The sequence below is a fragment of the Callorhinchus milii genome, unplaced genomic scaffold, assembly GCF_018977255.1.
Source record: "Callorhinchus milii isolate IMCB2004 unplaced genomic scaffold, IMCB_Cmil_1.0 Scaffold6, whole genome shotgun sequence".
NCBI classification, from domain to species: Eukaryota; Metazoa; Chordata; class Chondrichthyes; order Chimaeriformes; family Callorhinchidae; genus Callorhinchus; species Callorhinchus milii.
This window is the reverse complement of record NW_024704747.1, coordinates 30,714,041-30,741,220: the sequence shown is the minus strand read 5'-3', so window position 1 is coordinate 30,741,220 and position 27,180 is coordinate 30,714,041. Positions and strand designations below refer to the sequence as shown.

The 27,180-nt window shown below is 38.6% G+C and overlaps 1 protein-coding gene across 1 annotated transcript; it reads right to left on the bottom strand.

Moving 5' to 3' along the window:
- On the bottom strand, window positions 1–26,929 carry pla2r1 (phospholipase A2 receptor 1). Its single transcript, XM_007889824.2, has 30 exons — window positions 26,809–26,929; window positions 24,000–24,383; window positions 23,040–23,213; window positions 22,769–22,933; window positions 22,097–22,210; window positions 21,475–21,624; window positions 20,079–20,267; window positions 18,658–18,815; window positions 16,604–16,711; window positions 16,008–16,114; window positions 15,421–15,590; window positions 14,919–15,130; window positions 14,049–14,194; window positions 11,560–11,644; window positions 10,688–10,820; window positions 10,521–10,556; window positions 9,946–10,118; window positions 9,310–9,377; window positions 9,135–9,235; window positions 8,756–8,895; window positions 8,152–8,269; window positions 7,248–7,414; window positions 4,254–4,404; window positions 3,915–4,153; window positions 3,608–3,776; window positions 2,715–2,879; window positions 2,488–2,610; window positions 2,016–2,192; window positions 1,131–1,160; window positions 1–632 (listed from the first exon to the last, which is right to left on the bottom strand). The coding sequence occupies exons 1-30, from the start codon at window positions 26,927–26,929 to the stop codon at window positions 421–423; spliced, it is 4,485 nt and encodes a 1,494-aa protein (XP_007888015.2). The 3' UTR covers window positions 1–420.
- Between the last annotated feature and the right edge of the window lie 251 nt (window positions 26,930–27,180).

The following is a 27,180-nucleotide window of genomic DNA, read 5'->3' as shown; positions in this document are numbered from 1 at the left end:
TAAAATACCAACAATTAAACTGTTTATTAAATTACTTTTTTGGAAATGATAAGATGAAATGAAGTCTGTCATTTTACATTAGAAAATCTGGTTACATCTGGAATTCTTAAATTCCATTTGCAAAGTACAGAAACTTGCCTTCAGGAAGCTTCATAATGATTCACCCTACTTTTGTATTTAAATGAGCTATAAGTATTGAATTTTGGATCATCAATCTATCCACTTTGATCACCAAAATCATAATTTCTGGGAACCAAACGCCATTGAAAAAAATAAAAATACAGTTAATTTCTTTTTAAAAACATCTGAATAATTTCCTCAACGGCTGTACAAGTGTTACATTTCAGAAACTGAAATCAAAAGAACATATTTTTCCAAAGTTCTCTTTCCCGGAAGCACTTGGGGTGTCATTTCCTTCGTTTAATTTCCACCATTTGTCTCAAATGCAGAAATAAGAACATTGCCATCATAATCAGTACATTCAGGGACAGATTGCCTGAAGTAGGCATTCCCAGAGAATCTGAAAAGGACTGGATTCCGCTTGTAAAGGTAGCAGCCCAGCCCAGCAGCCAGCACAATCACTACCAGAGATATCACCACGTTAAGGAGGGTTCGATTTTTTGTTTGAAATCCTGCGGGAAGAATCGCAAAGAAGTAAAATTGACATTCAATTACAGATCTCAAAACCCTCAATCTCTCAATAAAAAGTATCTCTACAGAGGAAAACAGTGAGACAGGCAGGGAGTGAAAGCCTATCATTCCTGCAGTAAAAGTTCTCCTGGGAGTTGAAAACGCACACACAGATTTAGAAGCATCAATTCAAAAACTAAATATAAAGACACATTACTGCTCCCTGAGGTCAGCCTTACACATCAGGAAATTCCAAATTTTGATAGTCAGTTCGGAATAACAGTTACATTAGGCACAGATACCAATTTCTTTGACATAATTGAATGAAGACTTGTGTTTCACATGATCTTTTTCTCACTCTTGAGACTGCTGTGAATGTATAAATTTCATTTTTTTAATAAATGAAACCAGGTTTTATTTCCATTCTACTTAACACCACAAGTCATAACATATTTCTGTATGTGACTTAATAATAGATTATTAATAATAATGTGACTTACCATGTGACTTAGTGATGTTTTCACTCAAATCTGAAATGATAGAAGATGGAAATTGTATGGAAAGCTTGGGCATAATTCTCTGCTACCTAATTCAATATCTCACACATTTGTTTGTATATCATTAGGATACGTAAATGGATCAAACGGGTAATAATCAATGATCAGGAAAATAAGACCCACTGTGAACCATATCCTTTAGAAAACAGCAAGAAAACTGAATGCTTGACATTGTGTGCAAGTAAAAAAAAGCTAAATTGTGCATTTAAAAAAAACTAACCTATTTACTCTCTCAAACCCTTTTAAAATTTTAAACACATCCATGATATCCTGCTTGTAAAGAATTGCATATCTGAACCCTGCAGTTTGTCAGTGTTGCAATGATCCCTACTAATTAAAAATAAATAGATATAATAAATATAATCCTTGCATTTGATATAGCGCCTTATCATGTCTTCGAGACGTCTCAAAGCGCTTTACTGTAAATTGACTGAGTATTTGTGGGTGAAACGGATGCAGGAAATAAGTGGTTTAAAAATCCTACAAAAATTGCTAAATCTAATTATTGCCAATTTCATCTCTATTAAGAAACCCGTTCATATCAGAATAAAATATTGACTCAAAACCTCTTCATAAAAAAACTGTTCCTACTGCCATCTAGTGTTACAAAGTAGATTTACATTAAGAAAACCTTGAAGGTTCTCAAGAACAAGCGCATTTATTTGTCGTTTATATTAATTTTCTAATCACATTCAAAAAGCTACAACTATTAATTACAATGCCATTTAAACTCACTTCATGAGAATAGATGAGGAAATATTGCTTAATTTGATTTTTGCGAGAACAAATGAATCAAGCTATTGTTTGAACAACTATTAAAGTCCATACCTGCATGTGTTTTACATACAGCTCCGAATTGTTCTTCACAATCAAACATCAACCACATGCCATCTGAGGCCCTCATGCCAGCACACAGATCAACAACAAGATGATCTGCATCAGGTCCTTCTACACCCCAGTTTGAATACGTTACTGGAGTTCCATCAAACCATTTCAGGGTTTTATCTAGAGCAGATCAGAGAAGCAGATTGGAATATTTTCATGTGACTGTTGAAGAATGTTGCCCTGCAATTAGCCTTTGTGGAAAAAAATCCAAGGCACTTGACAGGAAGTGGGTTATATGGACTCAAAATGATGAAAAGCAGATAAGGCCAATGGTATCCTGCTACAACCCTTCATTTGATATGTGCGCACATTATTCTCAACTGTCTTATAATAATACTTGCCTTTGATATAGCGCCTTATCACGTGTTAGCAAAAACATTTTAATGTTATCTAAATGAGCTTAATTATTACTTACCGCCTGTGTCAAACACAATGGCCAACCAGACCACTTGCACAATGTGGCTGTACGGTTTGATTTGTTCCAAAATAAAGTTGTTTTCTTCTTCATCTTTAACATGCAAAATAATAGATTCTGGAACTGAAACGTTGAAAAAAACATTTGGAGTACGGTTCAGGTTAATATTAAGATTCAATAGCAGATTTCAAAAGTAATTGATCACAGCACTTCTTCACGTTTCTTACCCAGATTTCTGCAAATTTCTTTGGCTTCTTTAATTGTTAAGCTGGAAGAATTGTACAAAACCAGATCGAAAAGGTAACAGTGGTCACGGAATGTGATCCAGGGGAGACTTGTATCTGCATGTGGACAAATCTTTGTCTGGACAGTGGGAGGACTGGATAATCGAGCTGTAAAAAAAAGAAAGATTAGAAATATTCAGGAATCTCTAATCCTGATCTAGAAATATTTATTGCAACGTCTGTAATTTTACTGGAGTCCTGTATCTCAGTGGTTAGAGTACTCGCCTCGCAAGCGAGAGCCCTGGATTTAATTCCTTGCAGGACGAAACCTTGGGCAAATTTCCTTACTCTACATACCTGATAATAATCCCTCCTGAAAAAATAAATAAATTTGTCACTTCAATCCACGACTGTGCACAATTGGCTGCTGCGTTTTGCCCACAAATATACAGTATATCCTGTGAAATGCTTTGAGACATCTACAAGACACGATAAGGAGCTATATCAAGTGCAAGGATTACATTATTTAATTTTACTGACTTTCTTCACCTTGAAATGTGGACAACAATTGATTTTGATGAAACTCAGGAAATTATGATAAACATTTAGTTTTGCCAACTGGAGTTTTAAGAGAGGCATGTCAAGCTGAACTTCATCATATTAGTTTGAGAAATGATTTCCATCTCTAACAATTCAAGACCCATATTGAGAACATAAGGACATTAAAATTTGCTAAACGAAAGTACATCCAGTTTGACTTCCACCATCCTGGCAATCACTTGATATGTCATATCCCAAACTATAAACTGTATCCTTAACTTTCATTCCCCTTTTCTGTCTTATGAAAAATGTAAACTAATTCAGATCATTGTTTAATACAATTCAGGAATTCTTACTTTGTGAAATCTGGCACAGCGCTCCCTGGAGTTGGCTTTGACAGTCAGCAGTTTTCCAGAAACCATTAATATCCATATACACACAATCATGAGAGGAGCGAAGGCTTCCCTCTGCCCAATGGCTGAACAAAGCGGGACTGGTGTCCGACCAAATAAAGCTCTCTCCACCCTGTAAGCAAACCACATGACACATAGGGATGATATTCACACATTATTAGGATAACTTACTACAGTTATTTCTTTGTTTTTCTCCAAACTAAATGTTTTTAAAAATCTATTAGAAGGAATATAGGTTTACGTGACCTACATCTGGGCTAGAGAGTCCTATCCAATGACGCTGTGCCAACCTGTTCACAATGACTGTGAGAAATGCTTGGTGATATTGGTCAGTAATGCTGACAAGGTCAGCCTGTTTCAGTCTGCATTCATTCAATGCTTCGTACCAGCTAAGATTCTTCCGGATCAATCTGTAGGTGTGGTTTCCGTATGCAAACGTTTCAGGTATTGGATACATACATGATGCGTTGACAGGATGCATGGATTTATCTATCAAGACAGGATAAAACTGTTAACAATTGCAGCTCACAATTAACTCAAATCACACTCAAAACATATTAAGACAATGTCTCTTTAGGACTTCATTCACCTGCGTATTTTTGACACACAAAACCATAACTCTTTGCATTGCAATTTCTTGTGTACCATCTTCCAGTGGAATGAAAAGCATGACTATTGGACAATAACACACACTTTTTTGATTCCTCTCGTAAGTTTGGACTGTTAGAATGTTCTGGAGCCTGCCAAGACAAAAAAGGTGTTATCTATTATTGTTAGGTATATTTTAACACATACATTTTACACATGTCGTGAAATAAATTCAGGAATCTGGTATTAACCAGGCATTGTGGTATTAATATAAAATATGATTACCCACACTTTGTTTAAAAAACAAATGACTAGCTACAAACAGAGCATAAGAATTGCTAGAGGGAAGAAGACAAGGTCCATCCAGTTCACTCTCCACCATCCTGGCCATCACTTGCACACGTCCTGTCCCAAACTATATACTGTATCCCCAGATATTATTTCCGAACAGAAATCTATCTCATTTGCCTTTGAGTGAATCCACACTTTCCACTGTCTGTCTTCGCTCGGGAGCCTCTTCCTAAATTTACTACTCGCTCATTGTTGCAATTGGGCCCTTAATAACTGCTGGCCTCAGCCAGGAGATCAATCACCCAGTGACGAGGGGATGGGTCCTACAAGCTTCACCTGTGATCGAAACACAGGCTATCTGTGGGCAGTCCAGAGAATGACCCAATTATTATTTTTTATTATTACATGTGGAAGCAGTTCTGTTAATGCATGGATACTTGAGGATAAGGTCCTGTAGCACATATATTTGTCAAAGATGTTTGTTTAACAACAATATTCTCTTGAATTGAAATCTTGAATAGGAAAACAGAAGAAATGTTTCCTTTTATGAACAATTTGCATTTAATGAACTAGACGAACGTTTCTGCAACAATAATTTTGGAAATATTACCAAGCATCTGCTACTCTAATTTGAACAAACTAATTGCTTATATGGTTTATATTTCTGCTAATGACAGCTTAGGGCTAAAGTCTTACATCTTGTCTGCTTTCCTAAACATTGACAAAGGATATAAATCAGATTCTACTGTTCCCCACATCCATGAGAAGATTTCATGATTTCTAATAATAAGTACATTAAATGGCACAAGAAACAATCAAATTACTTAAAGTCCTGAATCAACCAAAGCACAAAAACTGAATTAACAAGAATACGAGCGATAAGATAACCACACAATGTGCGGGATCAATATTTACATGCTCAATAAGTCAAAGGTAAAATGAGTATTTTAAAACCTGTGCAATTTATAATTGCTGAAAACATTGACAGTTGAGCAAGTATTAAATTCCAACCTCTCTGACCTGTTTACTCCCCAACCCACTACCCTCGCTCTACTGGCTCTGGCCTCTTCTTGTTCCTCGTGCCCTTTGTTCCACCATTGGTGGCCGTGCTTTCGACCACTACATCCTGAAACTCTGGGACACTCTTCTTCTGTCCCTCCACCATGCCCCCACCTTCCCGATCTTCAGGTCACGCCTAAAAACCTTCCTCTTCGATCGTGCCTACAGTCACCTCCCCCTCCCCCCAGCTTGGTGTCGTGCTCCACCACTGTCAAGTGCTCTGGAACATCCTGCATTGAGGGGCACTGTATAAATGCAAGTTGTTGTTGTTGTTGTATTGCAGCCTAAAGTTAAACATATTTCGCCCACAAAAACATAGTCAATTCACTTTACAGTCTATTCTGTGAAGCACTTTGAGACGTCTAGAAGACGTAAAAAGTGCTATATCAAATGCCAGGATTATTATTATTATCAACATTGTTTTGCTGTATTTTATTGTACAATAGTAAGGGCAAACTCTGATTTGTGATGTAAAACAATAATGCTAACCATGTGGGTTGCCAATCTGATAAATTTCACAGTATCTGAATTTAAAACAAAGCCAATTACATGTCCAACGCCGTAAATAAGTGTTGCATTCAGGCTTCATATAGGCTTTACAGAAATATATAGTCTTTTTTGTATTTTAACATCAGAACTGTGAATCACAGGGTTGAGAAAAAGGCTACCCCTCAAAGTCTCATTAGGGAGCCAGACAGACAGGGGAGTCTTAGATTAATGCAATCACAAACAGTGTGAGTTTGTCTTTAATTTCCTACACCAACCATTGTGTTTGACCTCTGAACAAGGTTTTAAATTTAACACAGATTTGTGAGCAGATGTATCCTTTGGCCATAATCTATTCCACCAAGAAATGAGGTTGAAACTGCCCAAATTCATTTCCCAATAAACTCTCACAGCTAACAGAGCAGTGTATTGTTATTATTATATTATTGTTTCTAACCCACTGAATATCCCTACAGTCACCCTTTGATTCCACTCTCATATTTATTTTCTGTTTAGCTTAGGAACATGTAAGCAGCTTACTCAAAGATATTGCCCGTCAATCACAGTTCCTATGAACTGGAGATGAAAACAGCTCATTTACAAATACCAGTGAAGCAGCCAATGTAAACATTGCATTTCATAATCAAAACTGTCGCCATCTTAGAATTTCATTTAGATTTTGGTGAGGATACAATCCCTAACTCAAAACTTTCTTTGATCTTGTCTTGTCTCACTATTCATTTTAAGAGGTTTCATTATCCTGACATTGTCAGAACTGCTCAATAATCAATGCATCAATTCAGTTTTTAACCTTTCCATAAGTTACATTTAACTTGAATCATTTTTACTTTTTAATTGCTTTTCTAGTTGGTTCATTAAGTAAATGATACAAGGAAGATTGTGGGAAGACTCCGTTTACCTAATTTTGCAGATTTATTTATCTTCCCCGAAGTCTAATAAAGTCCTGTAAGCTACAAACAAATCATGAAATCTTCCTGACAAATAAATAACCGTAGGCACCAGATTGTAAGTGTAATACTGCCCATGCAACAGTGATTATTATTATTATTATTATTTATTATGTTGCACGTATCAAAAGATTTTGCTAAAGTTTTGCAAATGACATTTTTATACAGCAGAATGAAAAAAAGAGACTTACGGGATGATTGTGATCAGAATCGACAGCTGCAGGAACTTGTATTGGCTCGTTTGCGAGCCAGTTTGTGTACTTGACAGGTTTGCCATCCACCCAATTGTCCCAGTTGTCACTGTGTAGCCCGAGCCACACACCGGCTGATCCCTCCAGCAGCTGGATTGTTAAAAACGCTGTTGAGTTTTATAGAAAGAAAAATAGGAGCAACTGGGATTGAAGCTTCCACTCCATTTTCTCATTAACAAACAATTTATACTTTTTTTAAATTCCTTTCTAAGCGTCTCCTAAATAAGTAACATGATGAATATAGAATAAGGTCTAAACTTCAAGGTTGGAAGAATCTGAGAAATAGCCCAATAATTAAGCAGTCGTGGGAGCAGAACATGCTGATTATTGAACAAAGTTCACTGGCCATAACCAGGATCCGCACAACAGTAACTAATGTAACTAGTCATCCATCTAAACAGAACAAAATAAAGAAAAACTATATAGGAACTGGGCGGGGGGGGATCATATCCTCTATTGACACCCATGTCTGTCAGCAGTATAGTGTTATCTATAAGATGTGTTTCTTTTCTTCCACTGAGTTATTGGGCAGAACAGTTACTTTACCCTTATCATTGTCCATGGAATTTATATTGAATGGAAAAGCCATGTTTGTGAAATTGCAGGGGTGGGTAGCGGGGGCAATTATTGAGGGAGGGAAGTTGTTCTGCACCATATCATGTGAGTTGTAGTAACACTGCACATTGATTTTTGCTGAATCCATCTCCATCTCCGAGAACGAAGCTCAAAGTTACATCAATACATCAATAGTCATGTGGAAATGATCTATTGATTGACACTAGTATAATTGAGGAATAAATATCCCTGTTCATCTATTAAAGTCTCAATGGATATTTCAAAATACCTTGTTCTATTTCATTTTCTATTGAGGCAAGTGTTCCTCCTCGTACCTTGCAAAACATCTGGGAAGAATACCAGTTCTTTAATTGACTCTTGTCCTTGGGATTGTACATCAGGAAACACTGGGAGAGAAATGTCAGCCGTCAGGAAAGATTCCTTTTAAAACAAGTGATAAACATTCTGCAAATACATTGTCTATTTGTGTGCAAACCTAAATCAAATCTAGCAAAGACAAATGCCAGTAATTTAATTGCATATGTTAGTATTAGCACAAAAGTAAAATAGTACCATTATTAACATATTTATTAAGTGTTTTGAATTGTTGGCTTAATGAGTTTCAATATACCAATTTTTCTTTGGATCACTGACAGAAATCCTATAATCATCATTCTGAATAATCCAAGATACAGTAACACTGTACATAGCTATACTTTTTTGCAAGTTTAAAGTCTAATTTAACATGTGCAAAATGGCAACTCTACAAATATTTTGACCAAGTGATACTCTGTTCTAATCTAGAGAATCAGTAGTTACTTTAAGAAAACAAATAGGATTTTAACAACCAAACATGCGAAGTAAAGAATACATTTCCTTTGTTTTGAAATCACCTTGTTCTCAAAGTACAGCCAGCCTTCTGGGCACAACAGGTCTGAATGATCATCGTCAAACATGTGAACCTCCACCAGGGATATGTTGTTACGTTTACAAATGAAGGGGAGAGACAGCAAGCACTTGCTATCAGCCCAACCTCCGGCCGGAAAAACAAATACGCAAACAATTAATGGAGAATTATTAAACATCCAGTAAGTATATAGAAGCATTTTGTCTGGATTCTAATTTCACAATCAAAAAGCATGAAGAACACATTGACATGTACATTATAAAATACAAGCTACCAACTTGCCAAGTTGGCATCGATTATTAACTTAATTACCGCAAAAGATTAAAACAATATAACTCTCACTACTTGTATAAGAGAGTGATTACCTGTTGTTGATGCATACACACATCGGCCACTCTGTTTATGCAGGTTACTTGGGTACTTGTTATCCCAGTTGTTGTAATGAAATGCTGAGCCATCTATCCAACTACACAAAAAAAAGATAAATACCTCTTTGTTAAAGTGGCGCTGATACCAGAGATTAAACTGGTCATGTCTTACCGGAATCCATCTTTGGGGTTCTCCACGTACAGACCAATCCACCACTTTTCATGTCCGGTTGTTAAAAGCTGCAGATCAAAATCAAAGATTTTAGGAAAAAACATTTTCAGATCTGTATTTTTTCTGTGTGTGAATATTTTTTCTGTATGTGAATATTTTTTCTGTGTGTGAATATTTTTTCTGTATGCCCCCATGGCCTAACCCACCTCTGACACCTGCTAAATCCTTACCAATCTGTCCACTCCCTCCACTCGGTGGGCTCCAGCCTGCTCCGCCTTGCCCACCCCACCATCGGCAGTCAGTCCTTCTCCCCCCCACCGGAAATCTCTCCCGTAGGCCCTTCACCTGCCCGCCCCCCAGCCCCCCTCGCCTCCTTTAAGGCTCGGCTCAAGACTCTCCTCTTTGACCGAGTCTCCGGTCACCTTCTCACCCTGATGCTGAGAAGCACAGAAACCGCAGACAAAAACCATTAACAAAACATCAATAAATTGATGATTGATCGATTCAGAATCATACGAGACAATGAGCTTAATTTTTCAGGTATTTCTGTGGGTTCACTACGAGTGTTTAGTGGAATTTAAACCACGGGTTTAAAATAACTTTCTGAATGTGAAGTAAATCAGGAGAGCACTTTACCATCTCCAGTCTGTTTTTAATGAAATCCATCTCCTTGGGAGCTGTGATTGACACCAACTCACTGCTCATCATAGTGCAAGCCACAGCGCCTGCGAGCCACTTCACCTCCAAGTCGAAAAACAAGTATTCCGCTCCTTGAAAGTAAACCCATGGGGGGATCGCAAACTTCTCTTCTACAGAGGAAACAATTCACAATGGCCAGGAATACAATTCAGTAAGTCAGACGTGACATGTGTTCCTGGTGTGTCTCTCTGTGCCGTGCCAGTAGCAAACAACATATTAATACTGCAGCACTTTGTTTTGACAATAAACGCAACTCTTACTTGAAAACATTATTGCAGCTTTCCTTTACCAATTGATGAAATTCTTTTAAATTTCCAAGATATTCCTGTATTAAGTAAAATTATTTAAATATTTTCCTGTGATTAATTAATACGAAGTGACTCTATAATGAGGCTATTGAGGTACTCAGAATACAACAGATGATTAGGGAATGTGTGCCCCACCTCTGTTCTATGTGAAATGCATGTTAAACCACCTTTGTACTCATTGTTGTCAATACTATTCCTGCTTACCATCGACATACCAGTCTGGTTTCTGCAGCTCGGCTCCTGAAGAAGAATCATATTTGGTTACTTAAATATGGATCACACATATTATATTATATTATTATATCACATTAGACCAGATACTGTAGTAATTACAATTCTTTTGGGATGTTTTAAAAAAACCAATGTTTTACCTTTGGGTATTTTACAAACCCATTCAAAGTTTTCGCCACATTGGAAAGGCACAATAGTTTTATCGAATTTGAGTGCGGCACAGATTCTGACATCATCATCTTTAGCTTGGTCAAGTGAGAACATAGAAACCACCTGTAAAATATCAAACACAAGTAATATAATAATATATTAATATTCCTTGTATTTGTATTAGCGCCTTATCACATCATTGAGATGCCTCAAATCCAGTCGATTGCCAGTTTTTAGCCATTTAAAACTGTGTTTTTCCCACTGTTCATGTCTAAAAAGGAGAGTAGGGCCCAGGAGAAAGCAAACAATCACGTTTGACATGATTTAAAAATACTAATGTTTGCCCAGGAATAGCAGCTCTGGAGTCTGATCAAAGGCAGCAGGAATGCTCATAAAGACAGAGCAGATCTGAAGAAGGTCAGGGACAGAGGGAAGATAGGAAGGGAGTCGAGCAGAAATAAAGTCAGTGTAGGATGAAAGCCAATTCTACAAGAAATTAATTTACACCTTCATTTGATTTAATCTTCAAGCTAATACTGAGTGTCTATGTAATATATGTAATAATCCCTTCAAAATAATGGAGAAAGAAATAATTTGGTCACTCAATCCACGACTGTTTGTGGGACACTGATGTGAACAATGCCATGTTTCACGTACAAAAATGTACAGTCACTACACTTTACAGTATATTCTTTGAAGCGCTTTGAGACGTCTCAAAGACATGACAAGGCATTGAATCAAATACAAGGATTATTATTATATAAAGTTACAGAATGCATGTCATCGAATATTAATATAAGAAAAGTGAACAAAGTAATTTCAGGAAAGTATAATAAAGTAAAGAAGAGATGTATCTACTTACCGGACTGCCATCACTCCACTCCCAGGAACCGGCAGAAACTGGGTTCCTTTTACTAAACCCAATCCAGAACCACCTTTCCTCTGCCCTGGAATTAACAATATATACAAAACATAATCTTCATTTCACTTTTTCTTGAATAAATATTAATTATTTGGGCAGTGATATGATTTTGCAAGTGAATTTTTTTTGGGGGGCAGCAGGAAAGTCACACACTATTAACTTATTAAATGCTGTAGATGAGTTTAGTTAAGTGTCAGTTAATAATAATAATCCTCGCATTTGATATAGCGCCTTATCAGGTCTTTGAGACATCTTAAAGCACTCGAATATATTGCATCACAGAATATGCTGTAAAATGAATTGACTGTATATTTTGGGGGTGAAACTCAGCAGGCAATTGCTCACAGCATCGTCCCATAAACAGCCGTGGATTGAGTAACCCAATTATTATCATTTTTTTTTACTCTAGATTCTAGAGAGCACAGCTGGGTATATTTGTTCAGCAGCTTTTTATCTGGTTTGGGGTCTGAAATTGCATCAAAGTTTGACCTGGTTATAACTATAATTTTTCTTTGACTTAGTTGGAACGCCCCACTTAATGCTCTTTGAACTCATAACATTCAGGAAAATACATGGCTCTAAGATGTACAATTTGTTGGGGCCACTTGTACTTTCATGTATTCAATCATGTGATAGAAATGCAACTGGAGAGTAAAAACATATGTGCTAATACCAACTCACAATAAATACAAGAGAGGAAAATTGGAACAGAAAATTAAAAGGTAGAAAGTTAAACATCGAAGCAAAGGAATCATTTTGAAAATAGCTCATGAATGAGTTTGAGTGAGAGAATGATTGCAGCTCGGTCTGAAAATACCAGACCAGATTGGCTGCTTAAAACACATGGTCAATTCTATAATTCTTTTCAATTTGAACCACACAAAAAACTTGCTTATTATATAGAATTACGTGCACAATTGGCTGCCGCGTTTTACCCACAAAATACACAGTCAATCTACTTTACAATATATCCTGTGAAGCGCTTTGTGATTCATACATTTTTCTCTGTTGTTTTTCTGTTATTGAAGTACTCATAAGCTACAATTACAGTTTTTAATCATTTTTACTGGAGTAAGATTGAGGGAGTTGTGAAACATTTTAACATAGACCAACAAGCCTTTCTGAGTGAAGGAAGGAAGGAAGTGTGGTCAGCAGCAGCAGCCAAAGTTAATAAAAGATAAAATAAATGAATGAATGAACAATAGAGTAACAGAATAAGAACAACCTAATGACCATGAACATGATGCCTTTCCCAGTATGGTGTCAGACTAGACTCATACCATGATCTTGGCATAAAACAAAAACACATTTCACGCTCACCTAATCATGCATAAAGTTTGTGTGTAAGGGAGGCAGCATCACTTTATATTTCAGTCAAATGCCACCTGGAGATTGAAGATTTAAGTGATGCAGGTATTAATTTTCAACATGCAGTTATGTGGCTCACACAAAAAGTTAAATCAATTACCTACCTCTGTCTGGGGAATGATTCCTCAGTGTTTGAGTGCAAGTTATTTTCCACATACCAAAGATGTTTTTTTTAAATGAAGGGTTTACTTTGGTTCTTGAACCTGTCCAACTACAGCAAGATCCACAACTCTCTGAGACTCTGCTGCAGTTTGTGTAGCGTGTGAGGTAACGATCACCATTCTGCTCTCAGGATGAGGTTTCCGTTATGTAAATATGGACAAGGTTCTGATCTCAATGCAGAACAGAATGGTTTAAACCAGAACTTAAAATTTGTGATAAGCTGCTCCCTTGTAGAGCAGCAACATTGTATTAATTAATGCAGTAAAATGTTGTGCCAACATTCAGGAGAAATTCATGGTCTCAAAATTTGCCTTTTCATACAGACAGCGAGAGTGAAATCCCCGTAAACTATGAAGGAAATTACTGGAGAGTTTGCCTGGGACTGAGTGTAAGGTGTGATCGGAAAGATCATGGGACAATCCTACTCCCAAAGCTGACCCTTGTTAGTGTTCGCCTCATGGCCAATCCTGCACTTGGTATGTGGATGATAACTAAATGAGGAATACATATTAGCTTTCCAAATAATAGAAAATATATAATTTGAAAGGAGCATTTTACAAACAAAAATAAGTTTTATATTTTAAAATTCTCACTACAAAGTAGTTTCAGTATTGTTATATAAGCCTTTTTGTTTTATTTATAAATATTCTTATTTGCAAATCAATTTAAATATATATATCACTCACTGATTACAGTGTTTTACAATCAAAATTCAAATGGGAGGAAAGAAGTATTGTCAGCACTAAATCTTTTTATCTTGAATAAATATATATCTGTATCTTTATCCATATTATTTTATTGATCAAATAAGCTAGGTTCTAACAAGACAGAGCTATAACAGAATAATAACACTATTTTGTTATCTGCACTTTTCAAAAATTAGACATTTAATATCTTACCCGGTAAACATCCAACCCAAAAGTTCATTCAGAAAAACCTCCTCATTGTAATGGGTGAAACTTGCAAGATGGGCTCCCAACTGTTGACAGAATTGTTCTGCTTGTTCCCACGTTCTCTTCATTGACACTTTCTCTCGGTGGAAAACCTTCACCCACAAAGAATATAAAGATCACAGATCATTGCACTCCTGTAACTTTGCCTTATAATTAGACTATAATGCAGTGCAGGGCATGTGCTGAATGGTCAGAGGTGCCGTCCTTTGGGGTGAGACGTTAAACTGTCCGAAGTCCGTCTGGTCTCACTGTTCAGGTAAATGTTAAATATCCCAAAGCATTATTTGCAAAAAGGAAGGAGCTTCTCCCCATGTCTTGGCCAACAATCCTTCAGAAGCCATTCACTTGCATGATTGATCCTCTGAGCTAATTGGCTGCTGTATTTGCCTAGAAACATACAGTCACTACACCCTATAGTAAATCCTGCGCTTTGAGACATTTCAATATAAGGCTTTATATCAAATGCAAAGATTATTATTATGTTTGAGACTTCATAATGAACGTTAGCAAACCATTCAGCCATCACAGCTACACCTGCCCACTGCTCACCTGCCTGAGACTCATCAATCCCTATCACCAGAGGGTGCTATAGAAAGTCCACGAGCACCAAACCAGGCTGGTTTCTTCCTCCCTTATTTTGTGACGGATGCAGACACTTTACCCTCCCCACATCACCCTGACAGACCAGCAAATCCAGCTCAGACTGGGATTCAAACCAGAGAGCTTCCTAACCACAAGCACCAACTTTTTCCACTACACCCAGCGGGCTAAACCCATTTTTAGCTAAAATATGTCACTTAGAATAAATGTTCTCACCTTGAAGCAGTTGTGAATATCTGGCCTGGATTCCCAGCCAAAAGGACATTTAGCTTCCAGCGTGTGGTGTTGATCCGGGGTGGGTGTTGGTTCTGTGTGAGGCCCAGCTTCTCGCTTGCACATAGCAGCAGCTTTGAAGGTTATGCAATCTTTAACTTCCCAAAAGTTAAAATATTTCCCTTTCGCCATCACAACACAACCACCAGAAGCAGCTGGAAGGCAAAGGGAATTCACAACAAATAGAATGAAACCGACAGAGAGAGAGAAAAACAGAAGTCATAACCAACTTTGCTGCTGAAGAGATTGATACCATAATAACATTGTACTGTTTTATAACCTTCCTTAAAATGCAAAGCATTTTACAAATCTTCTAAATATCGATATTCAAAACATATACACTTCATATATGACCAGTGCAGCTGCTAATCACTAATCTATAGTTAAAGGTGAATCTTTAATTATCTATTATTATTTTTATTATCATTATATCTTGCTCAGCTACCTGGTTGATTTCTGTTCCAGTTTGTGTACAATACGGATTTGTGTTTCCCGGCTGTGGTTAGCCAGGTGTATTCTCCTGTGCGATTCCTATCCTGGAGACCTGTCCAGAAATACTTGTTCTCTTCTCTGGCAAAATTATTGATCAGACTGTTTATGAAGCTTTGTTCAAACCTATGGAGACAAGCCACAGCTGGATATGGAAGTAAATGTGCAACTTTTACAAAGATTTCTATAATTGTAAGGGAGATTAATGTGACATCATTTTTCATTTATGATACATTCATATTTTTGATTACAATATATTAGTTTATTTCTAGCTTTAAATGCTGGATAACAACCTCGATAAATAAATAATCTTAACTTAATAACATGTTCCATGGTTATTAGTATGTTTTCAAGGAAACCTGTCACTAAAATAATACTTTACCTGCACCAACTGAAACGTAAATGAATTCAGTGGCATAAGGCAACTGTTCATGTACAAAAACCCTTCTGGACTGAAGAGTAATAGAGATTTACAGGTTGACATTATTCATCTTGATGTAACCTACTCCTCCCTAAACAGTTTGTCTAAGAATGATTGTTTACCTGTCCAAAATGGTCACCAATGAACAAGAATATCCTTTCGAAGCATCTTCATAACTTTGTAATTGACTATCAATAGTGTAGCAGAATTCTCCAAATCGTTTCCACTCCTGAAATATATGTAAGTGCTTAGACTCACAGTGTACAATGTCAAACAGATACATATGGAGTTTGTTGGTAAATCTCAAACGTCTGAAGAGAATAGCGAACAGATTCATGCTGATCTCCACAATGAAGATCGATGGGCTGAAATAGTTCTCAACTTGTGGGAGCAGTGATTCAATCCTGCTGCAACGTATCCTGCTTTGCAATTCAAGTTATCATTTAAGATTAAAAGTTAAAAGGCTGAACTCGGCCAGGAATAATGATTTTAATGATCTTGCTAACTTATAAAAATATGAATATCACATTGAACTCTGACCTGATGGGAGAGAGAAGCCAATCTCTTTGGGTCAGTGGGTTGTGTGGTTCCCAAACATCTCATTGGGACAGGTTGATAAAGCACATACAATGACTGCAGTTGTGCCCTTGTGATAATTGTCACATCTCAATACCACATCCCATCAACTGTCGAATAACATGGATTGGATATGTCTCACCTGAGGGCAGCCTTTATCGTTCCTGAGTTGTCCTTCCTCCACCTCTCCTGGCTTCTTGCAGATGTAATTCAGCTTTTCTTCACAATCTGTAACTTTCCATTGACCGTTCTTTCAATTAAAAAAACATAATTATCTTTTGATAATGGATTAAATATAGCAGCTCCAAAGTTTTTAAAATATTTCTGAACTTCTATGTTGTGAACACCTAAGTGTACAGACCTCACTGGATCTGTCATCCTCTGTGGTTGAATAATGGTACAAAACAGTTTTTTAAATGATAGCAATCTTATAGTTTAAAATATAGAGGCTGTAAGATGAGATTCACGAATAAACGTAAACCTAAAACAATTGAAAAGCTTTGCAATATGACTGAACTTTGAGAACAGACTATGCCGTATTATCACAGATGAATGTAAAGCATTTAATTTACTATATTATACACCTACAAAGCAAGAACAACACTGTTATATAGCCCTCTGTGCTGACTGTTGAAGAGCAGCACATTTGCTGCACAGCCTTTACTAACCAGCATTAGTCCAGATGTTTTACAACTGTATCCTTGATATTTATTATTTGACTCCAAAGAATAACTAGTTGCTTCATGAATTTACAGCACTGGCTTCAAGTTAAAATTAGAAACAACAACAACAAGATTACATTTGTATAGCGCCTTTCACATTGGAAGGACGTCCCAAGGTACTGGACAGTGACAGCATTTCAGACCCGAGCTGGGATCAGGGGGGAGATGTGAGGGGAAGTGGGATGACCGATGGCATGGTCGAAGAGGAGGGTCTTGAGGCGGGAAGGAGGCTAAGGAGGGGGCGAGGCGTGGTGACTGGGGGATGGAGTTCCAGAGGTTGGGGGCAGAGTGGCTGAAGGCTCTCCTGCCAATAGTGGGATGGGTGGGTCGGACGTGGAGCAGGCCAGAGCCGGCTGAGCGGAGGGAGCGGGCGGGTTGGTAGGGGGTTAGAAGGTCGTAGAGGTAGGGTGGGACGAGGCCATGGAGGGCTTTGTAGGTGAGGACCAGGATCTTGAACTGGATCTTCTGCAGGATAGGGAGCCAATGGAGTCGGGCAAGAATGGGGGAGATGGGGTCATGTAGTTTGGTACGGGAAAGGACACGGGCTGCAGAGCTCTGGATTATCTGCAGCCCGTGGAGGGAGGAGTTGGGAAGGCCGACAAGCAGGGCGTTTGCATAGTCGAGCCTGGAAACCCCCCAAACGGCATTTAATTCCTAGAGCGTACACCTGACTGCAGTTAGAATTGAAGAGCACAATAGATTTACAATGATATTAAGAGCATGGAACATTTCAATCAAAAATCAACCGATACCTAAAAATCAATCAATACCAGTTTGTAAAAACACCACAAAGTTCACATGAACTGGAAGAACAGGATTGAAAGGATGCAATATTTTGGGGGATCAGATTAGAGAATTTTTTTCAGTCTAATTTGTTGGCCTTTTGCCATGCCTGAAGGTATTCACTGTTGTTGAGAATAGCAGCACAGTTGCTGGCAGTTTCGTCATTCTTTATACCTCAACCCAGAAAGTGAATGCTGGCCGGCTATCCAAACCTACATCAGCATCCAGACTGAACTTGTTCTCACCACACCATCACTGTCTAACATTGGGCACTTAAAGGTATCAGGAGAGGGAACCCTGGCTGAATGTTCCTCTAAAAACAAATCATAACTTTGTAAATGGTCTTAAAGAGACAACACTCCTCCTGTTTGTTCATGTTGTTAGTTTTGTAATTGATATACACTGTCCGTGATAACTTTGCCATGAAGATCAATTTGGTGATTACAATAGATGGCTGTTAAAATCATCAATTGAAGGGGATTTAAAGTGTGAAAAAAGTAGGAGTCTTCAAATTTAAAAACATATTCGGTTTTAAAAAGTATCTGTAAGGTGTTGAAAATAATGAGGTTTCTAAAGGTTTTAACAGCATGGATTATTAGGCTAACAGAAGGGTTATTATCTCTTAAGCAGCACTTGCATGGTTTGTGGGTAGATAGCAAAACAATCATTCAAGATTAGTAAGTGTATTTACAGTTCTCACTGATGACACACAGTGTTTTGTGGTGTTAAATGGAACATTTGGTTCATTCCTATGCCAGTAAGTGAACGTCACCGGAGATCCTTCTGACCATGTAAACACAGCTGGGGTTCTGGGATTGGCAAGTCCTGTCCACACCTCGGCTACAGTTTCTGAAAGAAACAGAATATGTTCCTTCAATACAACACAGGGAGTCAGAATAATAACATTCACCTTGAAACGGCAGTGCCTTTATCATCCTTTTCCCTATTCTCTGAATGACTGTCAAGATGCTGAAGCTGATGATTGACCATAGGTTTTCTATGTCCAAGTCCAAGCAATCATTCGGTCCAGAGTTAAAAGATCCCTCACTAAACAAGTCACTAGGAGGGCAACATTTTTTACAATTGGAATTTGCAATCCAAAGTTACATTACATAGAATATACAGCACAGAACCAGGCCATTCGGCCCAACTGGTCAATGCTGTCATTTATTCTCCACATAAGCCTCCTCCTGCCCTTCCTCAACTAAGCCGATCAGCAGAACCTTCTATTCCTTTCTCTCTCATGTACTTATCTAATTTCCCCTTAAATGCATCGATGCTATTAGCCTCAACTACTCTTTGTGGCAGCAAGTTCCACATTCCCACCACTCTCTGGGTAAAGAAGTTTCTTCTGATTTCCCTATTTGATTTATTATACAGCGCCTTTCACATCAGGAGGACGTCCCAAGGTTAAACTATTTAGTTCAACTTGAATTGCTCAGTCGCTGCACAAACTCCACCCCCCACCACTCTGGCTGGACATCAAGTTGCAAATCATTCAATAAACATACATTTAATCCTTCCAATGCCAACACAGAAAGAATTCAGAGAATTCAAATTCTAAACAACTATTCCCATTAGGAGAACGAGGAGTGAAACAAAATCTTGGTTCATCCACAAAAATGTGAGAGGTCACACTCAGTCCATATATCTGGGCTGGATTTGAACTAGGATCTCAGCAGTGAGAGGACAATACTTAACTAACAGTGCATAGATTTCTTAAATACAGTTCACCAACACTTAAGTATATCTGTTTTTCCTGACTGTTCTCAATTTAGCAAAAATGTGTTTTTTTCAAAAAAAATCACAACTTACGTCTCCAGTGGAGTGAGCAGTTGGTTGCTGCGATGCCAAAATACTGCTCGATGGGAGGAAAATCAATTAGACATGTCACCAACCAGCAGAGAAAATAAACAAAGTGGTCAAACTTCCAGGGAAAGAAATGTGCTTTCAATTGCATTGAACGCCTTCGAGTTTTGCTCACAGAAAACACATTGATCATTTGAAAATTAAATAGCTTCTTTCTGATTATTAATTAAAAATAAGAGAACAATGAAATAATACGCCATATATGCCACATATCATATTTTTATAACATTTATGAATACTCACCATTTCTAAACTGGGTGATGAGAAATGCCACATCTGCTAGGGCACGGATGTTAATGAGTTGACTACCATTTAAACGACAGGATGTTAGAGCATTCTTCCAGCTTAAATCTTCTTTATACAGTTTGTAGCAGAAGCCGTTGTGAGGAAACCATCCAGATTCACATTGCGTAGGCCTGTACTGCCAGAATTCTGTCATTCAGAACATTAGTACTGTGAGCAACCAATGTATTCTACAATCTGCATGGCAGTAACATAGTCTGAGAACCACTATTACACTATTACCTTAAACACTCAAGGATAGAAATACAACAGAATATTCATCAACAACAACAAGATTACATTTGTATAGCGCCTTTCATGTCGGGAGGACGTCCCAAGGCGTTGGACAGTGACAGCATTTCAGACCCGAGCTGGGGTCAGTGGGGGGGAAGGGAGGGGAGGGGAGGTGGCCGGTGGCATGGTCAAAGAGGAGGGTCTTGAGGCGGGACTTGAAGGAGGCTAAGGGGGGGGAGGGGGGGGCGAAGTGGAGTGATTGGGGGATGGAGTTCCAGAGATTGGGGGCAGAGTAGCTGAAGGCTCTCCCGCCAATGATGGGGTGGGTGGGTGGGGGACGTGGAGCAGCCAGAGCCAGCTGAGCGGAGGGAACGGGCGGGTTGGTAGGGGGTTAGGAGGTCACAGAGATAGGGTGCGGTGAGGCCATGGAGGGCTTTGTAGGTGAGGACCAGGATCTTGAACTGGATACTCTGAAGGATAGGGAGCCAATGGAGTGAGGTGAGAGTGGGGGAGATGGGGTCACGGAGTTTGGTGTGGGAGAGGACACGGCTGCAGAGTTCTGGATTATCGTCAGCCTGTGGAGGGAGGAGTTGGGAAGGCCAACAAGCAGAGCGTTTGCATAGTTGAGCCTGGAGGTGATGAAGACATGAACAAGAGTTTCAGTGACCTGAGGAGTGAGGTAAACAAAGGCAAGTCCAGAGAAAAAAAATCAATAGAAAATCTCCAATTCTCCAATTTAAGTACAAACCTGCAATCAATCAATGGAGTTTTAGAATAAAAGATGCAGGATATAATCAACCTATAATAATAATTCTTGCATTTGATACAGCGACTTAACACATCTTCGAGACATCCCAAAGTGCTTTACAGAATATACTGTAAAGTTAATTGACTGTATATTTTTGTGGTCGAAACGCAGCAGCCAATTGCACAGCAGCATCCCACAGACATTGTGGATTGAGTGACCCAATTATTATTTTTTGAAGCAACTGTTGATGTAACTTACGAAGCCTCAACTGTTTTGTTTTGAGCTGACATTTTATTGCTTAACATCCCTTGTTTTTACATCCAGCACCTGATGGTCTATTAAGATTAAATTAATATGTTCATTCAAATAACTTACCGAAAGGTTCCACTTTTCTTGTCGAGTTGATGGTTTTCTTACAGATGTACGGCAGAGCTGTCTCACATTTGAAACTACGCCAACGGCTATCAAATTTAGAACTGAGGATCCCACAGTGATAATTTCCAAGCACTGAGCCCTGAGGTTGATCTGTAATACACAGTAGTAAAACAGAGACAATTAGGATTATTCTCCACTTTTACTTCAAGCAGTAGACATCTGAACATATTTTTAAATAATCCACCTTTGTACTCCTACATGTCAATCAAGTGTACGCAACTGAAACACAAATTGAGAGAAGAGAATGTTCATTCAAAGATAATAATAAACAGTAATAATCCTTGCATTTGACATGGCACCTTATCATGTCACTGAGACATCTTAAAGCGCTTCACAGAATATACTGTAAAGTGAATTGACTGTATATTTTGTGGGCGAAACGTGGCAGCCAATTGCGTGGAAACATTAATAATAATAATAATAATAATAATCCTTGCATTTGATATAGCGCTTTTCACGTCGGGAGGACGTCCCAAAGCGCTTCACAGAACACACTGTAAAGTGAATTGACTGTATATTTGTGGGCGAACGTGGCAGCCAATTGCGTGGAAACATTACATACCTATATCCCAATTTACAAAGCTCAAGTGTTCTCCATCTGACCACTGCCACCCAGCAAGTTCATCCAATTGATTGAGTCCTATCCACGCCAGAATCATGGTATTCTGTAAACGATCTGCAACAAAGGGTTACAGCTGAAGCAATCGCTGGCGAGACCATTTATTAGAGAAACTTAATTTTCAATACAACTTCCTTTGAAAGTTCACATCTCACATCAAGGTTAAACATGAAAGAAGCTAAACCACCACCAACAACAACAAATTAACGTCCCAAATCTGTTGATTTATGCCATTCAGAAAACACTTCCAGGGTTTTACACTGCTATAACAGCTGGAACCACAAAGATACAAGATTTTGAAACAAAACATTTTTGCTAATATATTTATATAAACTTTATTAAAGATTACATAATTTTCTCAAAACTAAAGCAGATTTGGCCTAAATGTAAGGTCAAAAAATAAGTATTTACAAGTTTATGCATGACCAAAGCAATCGACCAAGCATTCTTTTTTTCATGAAACAAACAATTATAACCTTCATACAATTAATTGTAGATGGATAACAGCTGACAATATTGGCTCAAGTTGTGGCATAAATATAGCTGAATAGTTTTTTTTTGTAAATGAGGAGCCAAAGCATAGTTTGCAACTCGCTAAAGCGTTTACTAACTCACCACTGAGATACGTCTGTTCTGTAAGATCACTAATGCTTAGCAAATCCCCTCCTTGTGCTTGACATGAATCATGGGCCTCATTCCAAGAGAGAAGAGATAGGGAATTAAACTGGTAGCAAGTTTGTGAAATGGGATTCTTCTCCCACACAAATTCACAGCCTGGATCTGCAACAAGAAAGAAACAAAACAATGATAAATAAGGTGGTCAAAATGTACAAAGTTGGAAATTTGCTGCTGCAAAATAACTTTGCAAAAATATTTCATGGCTTACCTGAATTGGGGCAAAACCCCCATTTTTGTTCACGATCATAATTGGTGGCAGTTGCACACCAGAGCAGGCTGTCCTCTCTGCCTTCACTGGTGCACTCATGGTACCATTGATTGTTGTATTTAAACGGCAAAGCACAAGGCAGCCCACGGGAGTTCCCAAGCACTGTGTGAATTTCTGAAAAAATACAAGATCGAGAAATTTTATATCAACATTGTTTACTTTTAGCACTAGAGATTTGTGTTTTACTGAGAGAATAGGAGGAATAGCGGATTAACATAGTTCCTTCACTGAACCAGATACAATGACATAGAATAATCAGCACACAAACAGGCCATTCAGCCCAACTGGTCTTTGCCGGTGTTTATGCTCCACATGAGCCTCCTCCTGCCCTTCCTCAACTAAGCCCATCAACAGAACCTTGCAGGCAAATACAATTTGCTTTTGTTCTTTAAGCTATTTATGAATTTAAGAACAGGTTTGATCCCCGAGTCATTACCTTACACTTGTGTAACCAGGGGACGCAGATATAAGATAGCAACTGGGGATCTAAAAGAGAATTTAGGAGGAACTATTTTACACAGAGGGTAGTGAGATTGTGGAACTCGCTGCCTGAAGTGGTGTTTAATCAGAGCGTGCAGATGCATTCAGGAGGAAGCTAGATCTTCACATGAGGGAGAGAGGAATAGAATAGTGTGGGAGGGAATAAAGTAATGAGTAAAGTACTCGTGATCTGTAATTGGAAAAGGTGGCAAAACTATTTTTGAAGAAACTTGTTTAAAAAATTCAAGAAATGTCGTTTTCTAATTTCATTTTTATGTGTTTGTTATATTAAAAAAAGTTTTTTAAATAACAACTATTAACAACTCTAATCATTTGGAAGTTGAATCTGAGGTTTGAGAAGCCCATCATTTCCAAGCAGTTTTGCACGATGTGAATGGTGTTGTTTTAGGATTTACGTACCTTGGTAGGTGTGTTCACATGGTCCTTTATCTTGTGTCAGGTATAACTTCCATCTGTCATACACAATCCTGTCTGCCACAATACGCTCTCCTTGGCCAACAGACAGTTTGTATTGAGTTGCACCAATCAATACTTTCCCATTGCATCTCCACCACAACACCCCTACTGGGGAATCACACTGAAACAGCTTGAGAGGCTGCTGATGATTAATGATATTAAGTCCAAGACACATGCTGCTGTTTACATGGAAGAGACGATGTTTGGAGACCCATTTCCACAGCATGCTGTCTGACCGCTGGTTACATTCTTCAAGACCGAGCTTCAGGTTGACCACATTGATACATTTACTGAGATGCTCACTCTGCAGAATAAACATCCCTTTATCTGCAGGAAAAACAAACACGATCTGCATGTGTAAAACTGCTTTTGGTAATTGAGAGCATCTTATAATCTTCTCAGGAAAGGTTTCTGTTCCTTTTATTACTCAGACCCATTCAAAAATATTTTTGTTGGCAAAAACCATGTGGCAACACAGGGGAGCATTCACACACTAAATTGAACATTTCAAGAATTCCCAATTCCAGCTACACAATCATAGCTCGATCTTGTCTTAATACAACACCGCACTTGTCATCATATTCACAAAGCAATCTTCCTGGAACTCAGAGAACTGTACAATATTCAGAATTACTTTCATCTTTCAAAGCCAGAACTTTACTGTGACAATGGCCAACCCATAGATGGCATCTAGAATTGAGCGAACATCATTTGGTTTTGTTAAGGAACAACAATTTCTTGATTCAATGCAACATGGTATTAATATGAAGATCAATTTAGTGGAGAGACTTGTTTAGTCAGTATTTATCATCTGTGCCAGAAACGAGGCAGAAGGACCCATATTATTTACTCATATTCGCAACATAACAACAACAAATTACATGTGCCTTTCACATCGGGAGGGTGTTTTCATTCAGTTTAATCTGGAACCTGCCATTAAAAACATTAATCAATTAAGATTACAAAATGCAGTCATTACACTTCACAGTACATTCTGTGAAGCGCTTTGAGACATCTCAACGGCGCAATAAGGCGCTGTATAAAAATGCAAGGATTATTCTAAAGCATATGAAGACAACGTTCAATTAACTGAAGCAATCAAACGGATATTCTAGAGCTGGTACACAACGGCAGTGGAAAGCGATATAACGCAGTGTGCTAGATTTCCAAGAGACAGTAATAAAGCACCGAGTGAGAGTCTGCTTTGCAAACTAAAGTCAGTCAGTAACAAGGATAAGTAAGGTATTAATGTGGATTAGTAATGGTTAGTTGGGAGAGATGTAAGCCAACTCTAAGAGGCACTTAATCATATGGTGGTGCACACTTTATGCTGCCCCCCCCCCACAGGCCTGAGGTTACAGTAGGTAAATGAGCAGATACTGTGGCACTGAGCTGTGCAATCACCAACAGCTTCACACATTACATACTGTTCAACACACAGACGGCAAAACCAACTGCGTCCTGGATATCAGAGAGAAATCAGCAAACATTTCAGTTGGAGTTTAAAGCTTCTTCTGCGCTGGAATAGTGGGGTGTGGTCCCTGAGAGGAGGGGAGGGGGCGGGGGGTGACGGGGGGACATGAAAAATAAATTAAAATCGATGTTAAACGATTTTTTTAAACAAAAGTGGACACAGGAATGTCATTCCGATGGGTGGCAAAGTATTCCCACTTCCCAAGAGTATTGTTCGTCACTGTATTACACACCAAAAGGGCATTCAGTCTAATTTGCATTCGCTAAACTGCGGAGCAACAATACCCCCCCCCACACACATATACCCCCCCACACACACACACACACATATATACCCACACACACACACATATATACCCCCCCACACACACACACATATACCCCCCCACACACACACACACAAACATATACCCCTCCACACACATACAAACATATACCCCCCCACACACACACATACAAACATATACGCCCCCACACACACACACAAACTTATACCCCCCCACACACATACAAACATATACCCCCCCACACACATACAAACATATACCCCCCCACACACACACATACAAACATATACCCCCCACACACATACAAACATATACGCCCCCACACACACACATACAAACATATACCCCCCCCACACACACATATATATATACCCCCACACACACACATACATATATACCCCCCACACACACACATTTACAAACATGTACCCCCCCACACACACACACAAACATATACCCCCACACACACAGACACACATACAACTGTTCATTTTGTTATAACAGACAAACACTTGAGTCAAAATGTACTTTGTGACGAGAGATCACAGCAAAGATTATTGAAAAAAAGAAAAATGAAGGGAAAACAATTCGCAATTAATTATTTTGCTAACGTTAATTCATAAAATTAAAGTAACTTTTGTTGTTTTGTCGAGTTTTCATATTCAACTAACCAAAGCCATAAAAAAAAGTTTTGGAGAAACATTTAAGGTTTGTTTTACAATAGATAAAATAAACTTATTTTTTCTTATAGACATACATGTAACCTTATTAATCATTGCGTAGTTTGTGAATTATTTTCCAATTTGCTACTTTATGAGAAAGTTCATCTCACACTAAAATATTCTTATGCATTTAACTATTCCCTTAAATAACTAAGAGCTTTGCCAGCAATGCTCTCACAATGTCGGCTCTGAGTACCGTTACTTGCTATACAGAGCACAACACACAACACAACAAGGCTTTGCTGTTCCAGTCTGTCTGGTTCCACTTACCCAGTAAGTTGGGTAACTCGCTCCTTCCTACGTTGGAGCTGGTGCTGTGTCGGTCCCCCCAGGTCAGCCTCACACCAGCCCAGCACAGCCACAGCCACACACACACAGCCGACCCAGCCATCCCCGTGTGTGAGTGTGTGTGTGAGTGTGAAGCTGAGACGCTTTTCTATCAGAGAAACAGCAAATGAACAGCCCAACACCAGATGTAACAGGGAGCTCAGTCCTTACTCTTCCTGTTCTTAGCCCAGCTCGTCACTGCTCTCACTGCTGACAGCACAGTCCAGCCCGGCCCGGCTCATCAGCAGGACATGGAAGGTCCGACCAGTCACTGGGGGCAGGGAATCCTCCCCCTCAGCTCCTGTTAACCCTGCC

Bases quoted from the DNA above. Each gene is read 5' to 3' on its own strand.
- pla2r1 (XM_007889824.2), bottom strand. From the start codon at position 26,929: ATGGCTGGGTCGGCTGTGTGTGTGTGGCTGTGGCTGTGCTGGGCTGGT. The intron at 4,405-7,247 runs GTAAGTCTCTTT...TTGTCTTGGCAG, and splicing joins ATTCTGATCACAATCATCCC to GCTCCAGAACATTCTAACAG. The intron at 633-1,130 runs GTAAGTCACATT...TTCTTCCCGCAG, and splicing joins AAACATCACTAAGTCACATG to GATTTCAAACAAAAAATCGA.